At 40.7% G+C, this 11756-nt stretch overlaps 1 protein-coding gene across 1 annotated transcript; it reads right to left on the bottom strand.

Annotated features, from left to right (window-relative positions):
* Positions 1-5396: 5396 nt before the first annotated feature.
* LOC139411945 (T-cell acute lymphocytic leukemia protein 2-like) lies at positions 5397-11582 on the bottom strand. The gene is made up of 3 exons (XM_071158709.1): positions 11469-11582; positions 6630-6943; positions 5397-6004 (listed from the first exon to the last, which is right to left on the bottom strand). Exon 3 carries the CDS (start codon positions 5990-5992, stop codon positions 5654-5656), a length of 339 nt encoding a protein of 112 aa, XP_071014810.1. The 5' UTR covers positions 5993-6004; positions 6630-6943; positions 11469-11582; the 3' UTR covers positions 5397-5653.
* Positions 11583-11756: the final 174 nt, after the last annotated feature.

Genomic DNA, 11756 nt, shown 5'->3' with positions numbered 1-11756 from the left:
CTTCAGAAAGCTGTGGTATTGTGGAAGTTTTTCTCTGGGAAATAACGGTCCTCGGCTACTGTTGTTGTGAAGGATGTAGGTGTATACAGTACATGTGGTCAGTAGAGCTTTTAGTGCGTAGTGTTTGATATATACATGTGAACAAGATTTATTGGAAGTTGTTATTCTCGAAATGGTTTCTCTCTCTAACCATCCCTGGTACTTCCCTCCCAACTCCCTCCCTCTGGCCCCTCCCCCTGGCCCCTCTCTCTCTCTCTCTCTCTCTCTCTCTCTCTCTCTCTCTCTCTCTCTCTCTCTCTCTCTCTCTCTCTCTCTCTCTCTCTCTCAGTGCCTGGGTTTGGGTTACAGTGTGTTGCTTTTTGAAGTCTACATTTGCATAATCTGATTAGAATGTGGGATTGTCAGTGGTGGGCCCTATAAGAAAGTGCTCCAGAGGAGAGGGTGCTGTCCAGCCAAGAATGGGGTCCCCATTCCGCCGATGAGCCTGAACCTGCATCCATCCCTCATTGGGCTGCCCTCTTCTACCTGTCCTCGCTGGGGAAGACCAGAGCAATGGAGAGGAGGGAAAAAGGGGGAGGAAAGGAAGTGATGGGGAAGGAGGAGGGGGAGGATGAAAAATTTAAACATGCAGTGTGAATTGGTTTAAGGGGATAAAGAGCTCAGGGCCTATCGGTTGGCACCCAGCTCCAGAAAATATTTTTCATGGCACCTCAGCCAGGAGAGAGGGCTTGCCTGCACTGATCTGGTCCATTGTGATAACAGATTCAGACAGTGTGTTAGACGTAGATAAGGAAATGTGCTCTCAATAGACCATTACCACTGTACTTGGGAGAGAATAGTCAATCAGGCAAATATCCTTGGATGAGGAGATGAGCAGAATACAGATTTGATTTTCAGTAGCTAGTGAGTTTGACATTATCCTGCTGAAAGGTTGTCAGGGCAGCATCTACTGTGATTGGATGTTTTCTGCCAAGAATGTACATAAATGTCTGTAAATAAGACAATGATTCAATATGACTACACTGAAGGCCTATGTGTTGTGTTGAACATTTTACATTTGTTTGGCCTTAAAAGAGTGCTATAGTTTGCTGAGCAACAACAAATTGATTTATTGCATCATGTGTGCATTCTCTCTACCATATACACTGAGTGAACGAAACATTAGGAACACCTTCCTAATATTGAGTTGCACCCCCTTTTGCCCTCAGAACACCCTCAGAACACTGGCCCATGTTGACTCCAATGCTTCCCACAGTTGTGTCAAGTTGGCTGGATGTCCTTTGCTCATATCAGTACCCTGACTTGAAGGGAATTTGTGTCACAAATGCAAAAATTGTAGCATTTGTAAACAGTGCCAAGGAAACTAAACCAAAGCATGGATTGCTGTCATACATTGTCCAAAGACTGCTTACAGGGTAGGAAACCAATATGTAATGTTGTAATTTGGGGGAACTATCCCTTTAAGAGCAGTCACCTGTCCATTCCCACGGGCTGTATGCCTGTGTTCAGCAGCTGCACATTGCTCCGTTTACACACCATTAGCAGGTTTAATGTTGGTGGAGAAAAGGCCTTACACCAACTCACTGTTTACCCTTCAGCTCAGTAGTTGCAGCCTGTTGGCACAGAAAGGACATGGGGCAGATTTAAACAGTGACAATAGGTGATTAGTAGCCTGGTTAAATGTTAAACAATGGTGATCTCAGCATTCAGGCTGGTTTAAGCAGGCTAGGTGATTAGGGCTCTAGATGTGTGACCTTGGGGTATAATCATCTTCTTAGTTGATGACATCAGGGCCAATGCAAGGGTGAAACGAGGAAACTGTTTTGTTTTTGTTTACATTTGTTCACCAATCGGTGACACTTTAATTTACATGACTGTTTTCACTGATATTTTCTTTGTATTTAATAGGAAAATATGTGGAGGTAACAATGGGCACTTACTTTATTTTTTATTTGAACTTTATTTAACTAGGCAAGTCAGTTAAGAACAAATTCTTATTTACAATGACGGCCTACCAAAAGGCCTCCAGTAGGGACGGGGGCCTGGGATTAAAAAAAAAATATATATATACAATATAAATATAGGACAAAACACACATCACAGCAAGAGAGACAACACAACACTACATAAAGAGAGGCCTAAAGACAACAACATAGCAAGGCAGCAACACATGACAACACAGCATGGTAGCAACACAACAGAACAACAACATGGTAGCAACACAACATGGTAGCAGCACAAAACATGGTACAAACATTATTGGGCACAGTCAACAGCACAAAGAAATTAGTCAACAGTCAACAGTCAAGAAATTAGAGACAACAATACATCACACAAAGCAGCCACAACTGTCAGTATGAGTGTCCATGATTGAGTCTTTGAATGAATAGACAGAGATAAAACTGTCCAGGGTTTTATAAATAAGCATCAACCAGTGGGTCTTGAGATGACCAGTTTACAGGTATACAGAGATGACCAGTTTACAGAGGAGTATAGAGTGCAGTGATGTGTCCTATAAGGAGCATTGGTGGCAAATCTGATGGCCGAATGGTAAAGAACATCTAGCCTCTCGAGAACACCCTTACCTGCCGATCTATAAATTATGTCTCCTTAATCTAGCATGGGTAGGATGGTCATCTGAATTAGGGTTAGTTTGGCAGCTGGGGTGAAAGAGGAGCGATTACGATAGAAGAAACCAAGTCTAGATGTTACTTAAGCCTGCAGCTTTGATATGTGCTGAGAGAAGGACAGCGCACCGTCTCGCCATACTTCCAAGTACTTGTATGAGGTGATTACCTCAAGTTCTAAACCCTCAGAGGTAGTAATCACACCTGTGGGAAGAGGGGCATTCTTCTTACCAAACCACATGACCTTTGTTTTGGAGTTGTTCAGAGCAAGGTTAAGGGGAGAGAAAGCTTGTTGTACACTAAGAAAGTTTTGTTGTAGAGCATTTAACACAAAATCCGAGGGGCCAGCTGAGTATAAGACTGTACCATCTGCATATAAATGGATGAGAGAGCTTCTGTTATGGATCCCCCCGATACTGATGCTCGTTCTGTTCACCAGTTCCTGAGGTTTACTTCACCGGCTTTCTAGGCTTCACTGAACGGGATTCATTATCATCAACCCCGGACTGTCTTGTCTGCTTACACACTCCTGGTTCCCATTTCCCCTGATTAGTATGTTATATATGTGCCCTCTGTCTTTGCCGGTTATTGTTCCATGTCTGTTGGTGGTGTGAGTACCTATGCGTTGGTCCAGCTGTTATGCTGCGTGCTATATATATTGTGTATTACGGGTATCGTCCCGTATCGGTCAATGAGGTTTACCCTCGCCTTTTTGTTTGGGTACAGCCCAGTGTTTTTGTATACGTGTTTGTTTTGAGTGTATTAAAAACCCCTATTGTGTATTCCTGCGCCTGTCTCCAAAATCCTTTTTACCAGCGTGACAGCTTCCTACTGCCTGAGCTATGTTGTTGATGTAAATTGAGAAGAGCGTGGGGCCTAGGATCGAACCTTGCTGGTACTTATTGGTACTGGTACTTACTGGTACTTGACAAAATGGATCTGTTAATTTGTGTATTTTTATTTTATTATTTTCTCAAAACATGTTTATTGTGTTGTAAGGTTATGCATTTCTCTAAATCTAATTTCACAGTTCTTACATAATAATCCATGATTAGAGCCTAGAGGCAAATTCAGTAATTCAAGTTTAATCTAATATGTGCATATCCATACCTAGGGCAAATATCCAAATAATGACATATTCCAATTCAAATGTTATTGGACACAGAAATGGCCTGTGTAAACTACACTGGCATCTGACTTCATTGACATTTTGACACAGAAAGGGGATAAAAACACTCCATTCAAGAGCCCATAGGAGCCCCTCAGGACTAGCAGCGCTGTATCTGCCTGTTGGGTCAGTGATCAGGGTTTGACTACATGTTGACCTGTGTGATTGCAGGTCACAAGTTAAGTTGTCCTTTTTCTCTTCCCCTCTCTCTGCCCTCGGACACTAGATAAGGGTTTAGAGGTTAGGGGTTGTCTCCGTGTCCACACAGTGGTCAGAGGGTTTGTAGAGGACAATCAGAGGCGTGGCCATCACTGGCCCCATTGAGAGGAAACAAGGGCATTAGTAGACCAGAGGGTCCAGAATGGACCAGTACAAACACATAGGGAGCAGCTGCACTGTTGAATTCCTGGCTCGGCACTTTGAGGTGTTTGTTAAATTAGTACAAATGGTTGCATGGTGTCAATGGAATACCAGGGTTATTTACAATAAGAGGATGGTACTTAATGTGTACTTACTTTTGATAAATATTTTTTATTAACAAACCATTATTAAATAGTTATAATAAATAACATATTCACAACTTAATATTAACCAACATAGTTTACAAAAAATAAATAATCACAATAGCCTTGACAAATGATGGTTAAATAATAATCTTTGGTTACATGACATGCTTATTGTACAAAAAGAGCAAGATTAATGAACACTTGAATGGACAGACAACAAAAACTATTCCTGTTATCTGTTCACACAATACAGTCCTACAATTGGAACATATTTCAGAGGATTGTCAGTTGTGTTATCATGCAGCTCAATCCTGTCGTCCCAATAAATAGTCAATTAATGTCACGTTCTGACCTTTATTTCCTTTGTTTTGTATTTATTTAGTATGGTCAGGGTGTGAGTTGGGTGGGCAGTCTATGTTTGTTTTTCTATGTTTTGGGGTATTTCTATGTTTCGGCCTAGTATGGTTCTCAATCAGAGGCAGGTGTCATTAGTTGTCTCTGATTGAGAATCATACTTAGGTAGCCTGGGTTTCACTGTGTGTTTGTGGGTGATTGTTCCTGTCTCTGTGTTTTGCACAAGATAGGGCTGTTTTTGGTTTTCCACTTTTATTGTTTTGTAGTGTTCGTGTTTATCTTTTTGCTATTAAACATGAATCAAAGAAACCACGCTGCATTTTGGTCCGCCTCTCCTTCACCACTAGAGAACCGTTACAATTAATGCGTATAACAGCAATGTGTCAATCAATGAATGTGGTCATATTGCAGGATTTTGATAATAATGATTGATTTGCAAATAAGCAAGGTCATAATCAGTCTCGTCATAAAATCGTCATTTGAACAAAAGAAAGTGCCCTTTGCATTTTGTAATTAGATTGCAGTCCTTGGTGAATTGGACAAGACTTTATCTTTCCTGAAATGTCTTTCCCAAATAAATTCCCTTAAATTATAATTTATGGCCTTAATGCATCCTTATTTCTTATTTCAAAACATTCTTTGTTGTTGATGTGGACATCTTTCCCCACCGACAAGATAAAAATACATGTCTGACATGAAGGGGGGAATACATCCAAGCTACATCCATGCAGATTACAGATTACATTTCACAAGGCTCCCATCCTCCCGTGTCATAATGTCAACATCAAGAGTGTAGCTAAATAAATTCATCTCAATCTATTTAATTCAGCAGGAAGGGCATCATCCACAAATATCGTCTGCTTGCCATCACAACCAACACTGTACTCCTCAAGTGCCACAGAACCCAAATGGAGTCTATGAATGGGGGCCTTGTGACAGACCGTTTCACCCAGGGAGTTGTAGATGATCACCCTTCAGAGGAAACTGCAGCAGGAACACTACCAGGCCTCGGTGCTGTCACAGCTTGATCCAGGGGAGAGGGCGTCAGTGTCGCTGGCCAGGCCCCAGGTCTGGGAGGAGGAGTGGAGACGTTCCACGTTGCCCCTGAGGAAGGTGAGCAGGGCTGTGGGGGAGTGTGAGGCAGGCTGTCCACTCTGGCTCTCCAGCAGCTGCACCAGGAAGTTGATGTAACGCATTGCCAGCCGCAGGATCTCGTTCTTGCTCAGCTTCTTCTCTGGTGGGTGGGTGGGGATGAGCTTGCGGAGCTCAGCGAAGGCAGTGTTGACGTTGTGCTGCCGCCAGCGCTCCCGTGTGTTGGTGAACACCTTTCTGGTCATGGTGCGGCTCTCCTGGAGGGAGGAGAAGAGGAGAGTGTTTTAGAGAGAAATGTACACACAATTCAAACTCCCATGGGGCTGTTCTAATAGAAGGCAGGTGTTGTTCAGTAGGGTGCCATTTCTGGCGCAGACCCTAGACAGAAACACTATATGGTGGTATCACATAAAATGTGGCACCAGAGAATCTAAATCTCAACGATAACTGAAATATGACGCATTAACACTGTAATGGAAAGTAATAGATGTAAAATATAGTTTAAGTATGACAAATACAATGCATTTGACATTGGAATTCAGTTTCATCTTTAGAAGATGAAAAATACCATAATGAAAATAGATGTTTGTGGAAAATGTCTGACCTTCAGTCAATGCATAGAGGATGCTTGTGCTATTGTGTTACGGCATTATTAGCGTACATACAAGTAATTACACTTTGGCTGTATTGAAGAACTATCTATTTCTAATATGGTACACTCATGAATACAAACTGATAATCATTTATTTTATCTTAACAACAATTAGGTTTCTTAACATTTCATGAGAATTGTAATTCCACCAGTTCCTTACTCCAACAATTCCACAACATGAAATTCAACAGAGGAAAAAAACCGAATCCACTTATTGTCCGTGATCTCACCTGTTAAGTGCTTTAGCGTGCAGACAGAGGTATCAGGTAGTAGAAGTGTGTACTCCTGCTGCAGTAACCCAGTCCTGTGTATAGTCCGTCCAGTCAGTCCAGCCTTCTCATACACTCTGATGACTGTGTGTGAGAGGGAGGGATGGAGAGAGGGGAAAGGCTAGCGCACGCTTCTCACATTTTATAGCAGAGTGAGCCCCTATTGTGTGACGTGTGCTGTCGTTGAGCCTCTCCTTCAGTCTGCTGCATTGTGTGAGGTGTTCAACTCAAGAGAGATGTTTCCAGTCACAGACCGCTGTGTTGGATGTTCTATTCTGTCTGTAAACAAATAGATGACCAATGGGTTAGAAAAATGAGGTTAGGGGTAAACAAACAAATACATAATATCATACAATAATGTTTAACAATTTGAAAGAGTATTTGGAAACTTTGCTTTCATATCATCCACAACTTTTTGTTGAGTCATTTCTAGGGTTGCAAAGCTACCGGTAATTTACCAAAGCTACCAGAATCTTCAGTAATTTTGGTAATCAACAGAAAATCTATGGCAATCAATCGTAACTTTGGTAATTTGTACTTGAATCATTTAAAAAAAAAGATATCGATATATAGTATTAATTTTTTATATGAGTTTCTATTAGATAGACCATATGGTTCAAGAGAAAATAGCCTAATTAATGACAAAGCATCAAATCAACAATGCCATTTAAAAAAAAAAAACTCTTCCAACGATTTACATTTTTCACAACTGCCACCAGTCCTACACCAAAACATTGACAACAAACACATATTGATATAGTAAAATTAATAAAACGGTGTAAAAAAAATGGAAAGCATATTTCATGCTGAAAACTTAGCATTCACTAAATTGATGGTTTATATTTAGGATGTTCACAGCTTTCTCATTCTATTTTCTATTTTAAAATCATCTTATTCAATTATTTCATATATTTTACATGTGATAAGGCCACACAGAGGACAATAGATAATTACAGACACCTGTGATAATCTGAGGTACCCAAAAGTGCCATTAGATGTCTTGTGATAGATTATATAAAATCCTTGAAAGATACCAACATTCTGGTAGTTAACTGGTAAACTCTGAAAGTTTCCAATAATATAACCTAACTTTGCAACCCTGGTCATTTCATTAAATTATTAATAATTTTAACACATAACGTGACTATTAAAGGTTACATTTACACTTACAAATAAATTCCTATTGAGATGAAACTGAGATGTTTCCCTGCCTGATCCTACCCTTACAATTCTCGACACTTGTTACGGTTGGTTAAGCATCAACCATGGGTAGCCAGTTCAGTAAAACTTTGATATCGCCAGTCCTGCTGCCATTTAATTCACTCTGATTGGGCCAGAAATACCATATCCAGATTGACAGTTTAACAATGTGGGTTTTGTTATGACTATGGTAATCTTGTTGATCCATTCCAGGGGCCACACATAAATTACAAAAGGGAGCATGGGGAACGAGCCAGGCGGGTGAAAGTAGAGTCCTTCCCTGGGTCACAAGCATGAGCGCATGCCAAACCATCTCTCTAAAACCATTCTTCCTCGCCACTCCTCTTCCATATCCCCTCTCTCTGCCTCCCACTTTCAACCTCAGTTTCAGATGTTTTTTTATTTAACGATGTCTAGTTTAACCAATTGCTGCTGTTCTTTTTACATCCTTCAAGTGTTTTTTCAAAGATGCAGCTTTCCATAAAAGTATCTCTGTGTGGAGTAGAAATTTACATAATCCGATTAGGGCCTGGGATTAGCGCTGGGTCCTGGAGAACAGGCCCAATGGGGCTGGCCCTGAATTGCTGCCATTCATGGGCCTTGCTGCACTTCCAAGGGGCTGCACCTGCAGTGGTGGGTCCCCACTCCCCTGCTCTCTGCACTCTACTTGGCCTCAGGTCTGCAGACACACTCACAGCAGGCAGCAGGCCCCTTCAGCCAGCCCCTTCCCTCCATCCCCTTCTCATACACACACCAGGGCCGCATTCAGCAGGGCCAGATCGTTTTGAACTTGTTTTTTCCTGTCACAGAGGGTAGTGTGTGGGGGCATAGAGCCGAGCAGCTTGACAACCCTGACGAAAACAACAACATAAAGAACCTATGGAGAAGCGAGGAAAAATACCTTAGTCAGTACAGCAAATGAAGTAAGAGAGCCATACTGTAGTGCTGTCAACATTATAAAAACATCTGTGTAGCTAAAGAAACAACTATGCAGAGACTACAATTACAAAGGTACATTTTAACGTCTCTTTTCAACTGATGTCCCCATCGAGAGCTTGTCCAATCAAAGTATTGAATCTTGTTGAACAGAGTGATATAAAAAATAACAGTAGTAGCCTGACCTTTGAAGCAGTGGTAAGGAAATAATTCTGCTCTAAAGGTTGGGTTTGAACAGCCTGTTAATTTTCACAATATGTCTGCTATTCACTCAAGGGCTAAAGTATGGCAGGCAGGACCAATTACTGGACCATTACACAGATGTTGATTTAGCCACCACGTGTTGGACTTTTTTAACAATTTTCTCACTCAGCTTTTGTTTCGCCTGCCATTAAAAACACACCCTTTTGGCTCTTTTGTTAGGCTTGTTGTTAAGGCAATGTGGCAGGAGACATATAACCGAAACAAAAGGTTAGCTAGGTGGTTATTTATGGTGTGTGTGCGTGTGTGTCATTGTGTTAGCTTATGGACATAGTAGGTTTGCTGCTGGCAGGAACCTATGCCCTGGGGGGCTCCTTGTCTGAGGCTAATTCCTGCGGGAGAAAGCTTCAGACTGCTGGCTCGTGAAGATAGGCACTCTCTCCACACTCTGAGAGACTGTGATAAGGGGATTGCTGCGCTAAATGAAAAACAACCTTTTGAGCTCTGAAATGGAGGGAGACTATCCGTTTTAGCTGGAAAAATAAAACCTCCATAAATTTTTTACAGTTTGATTATGAAATATTGAGAGTGTTCTATGTAAAATGTTGTATTCGTTAATAATAATGTATCTGGGTTTTTCCATCTACCCTTGCTCGTAAACAGACACATTTTAGACTGTAAAATTATTGATGTATCAAGGACTAAATTGCAGGTCAATTACAGAGTAAAGGGTATACTTTTTTTCATTGCAGGGACAATCCAAATCAACCTGAATTCCCAGCAAAAGCAAAAACAAAGCATGTTTTGCTTTACCATTGGTTACTTCACTCACATCTTCCAAATGTTTAAGATATCAAAACCAAATGTTATTTTTTAAGTCTAAATATTTATTTGTATGTAATATTTATTTTCGGCATTCTCGCTCTAACCCTGCGAAACGTTTCTCTCAGCACCCATTCTGCATTGGAATGCAGTGTCGGTAGGACTACGTAATAGAGCCTTTTTAGAAGTTGTAACTGAGGTATTTGGGACCACTATAGTCTTAGGGAAATGTCCCTCATTGTTGGTAAACACAGTGGCCATGATTGTGAATGGAGCTTTTACTGCAGTCCTGATGTTCAGTCTACCTGCTGTTTCTCACACAGCACAGACACACTAACATGGAGACACAGGACTGCTAGGTCACAGGATGATAGCATTAGACTAGACCAGGGGGTGTTAAACGTACCGCCAGGGTCCAATAGGGCCAGCGTGAGGTTTGAGTAAAAAAAAAAATATACATTTAAAACTCAATATACTTAATATGACTAACACCAAATCGAAACTGTGTATAAATGACAATGGAACTACATTAATACAGTTCCTACACCTGGCTTCACCAGCATTGCAGTCCGCAGGTGGTTTTATTTGTTTATTTAAAATGTTAATTGTTGTATATAAGATCGTTTAAACACCAGGAAATCAGATCCAATTGGAAATCTGTTACCAAGTTTTCCCACGCATAAATATTATATCTGTTTGGGATTCTTGTGGTCAATTTGCAGTCTACAAATGATTTGAAATGATGTTCCGCCCCCGACCATCCACTCAAGAAAATAAATTGTCCCGTGGCTGAATAGTTGCTGATCCCTGTTCTAGACTGTGTCTGACTCTCTAATGATCACCGAAATGAAAGTTAGACAGTCAGCGAGGATCATAATTTCAAAAAAATATTTTTTTGATAGGCGGGAATTATAACACAGTTTAAGTGTGGCCCTCTGGACCTCTTTGAAGACCGAATGTGGCCCCCGGGGAAAAAGGAATGAGTTTGACACCGCTGGACTAGTCGGAAGAAGATATGCACTAAGTGAACATTTGAATTCATGGAAATTACTGTCATTCATTCATTTGAGTTCAGAAATATGAATCCTGTCTGATACAATTCCTAACACATTCTGGCAAAAGCTACAAAAGATGGACAACATTTCAGATTGGCTTTAATTTAAAAAGTATTTGTCCTAGCATAACTTACAATTATTTATCTTTAGAATTATGTGTTTTATATGAAGTCAAAACCGTCTATTTAGTCTTATCCTTCCTGGAAAAATATTAACAAAAATAATTATTTTAAAAAACCTTAACACACATAAATTGACAAATATTTTCCCAACAACAGTTAAACATTAATAGTGTCTTTCAAACACTCAATAACCTATGGCATACTGCATGTATTTCTTACATACCAAATATCTGTAGTTGTTGACAGGGCAAGGGACTGACAGGATACTGTTCACTTTTCAGGCAAATCTTAATATCTCAGTATTTCACAGATATGAGACATTTTAGAAAAAGGTTAGTCTCATCTGTCCATCCCTTCAGCCTAACACCTTCTCATAACTAAGCTTTCCCCTCTTCAATGGCCTTTAAAACTGAAAAGAATACATGAAAACAGAACAATATAATCTCGTAATTGCTCACATTTACCTCAATAATGATATAATTTCCACACTAGAAGCTATACTGGAACTTTCCCAAACCACTAAAGGAGATCTCTAAAAAATATATTTAAATGAAAACTTGCTTCATCAGCAGTCTAACATGTTACTCTCATTGTTCATCTTTGGGGCCTCTGCTCTCCTCTTTCTCTCTATGCCCGTCGTGTAACTGGTCCCATAGTCCGGTGTCTCACTCATGTCACCCCTCCCCTGAGTTGTGCTGTAGGGGCCACTGCCACTGCTACTGCCCCCCATGGCAGAGCTCCTCTAGGCGAGG

Source organism: Oncorhynchus clarkii, chromosome 6 (assembly GCF_045791955.1).
Source record: "Oncorhynchus clarkii lewisi isolate Uvic-CL-2024 chromosome 6, UVic_Ocla_1.0, whole genome shotgun sequence".
NCBI classification, from domain to species: Eukaryota; Metazoa; Chordata; class Actinopteri; order Salmoniformes; family Salmonidae; genus Oncorhynchus; species Oncorhynchus clarkii.
The sequence above is the reverse complement of the archived record's forward strand: the minus strand, read 5'-3'. Positions and strand labels throughout refer to the sequence as shown.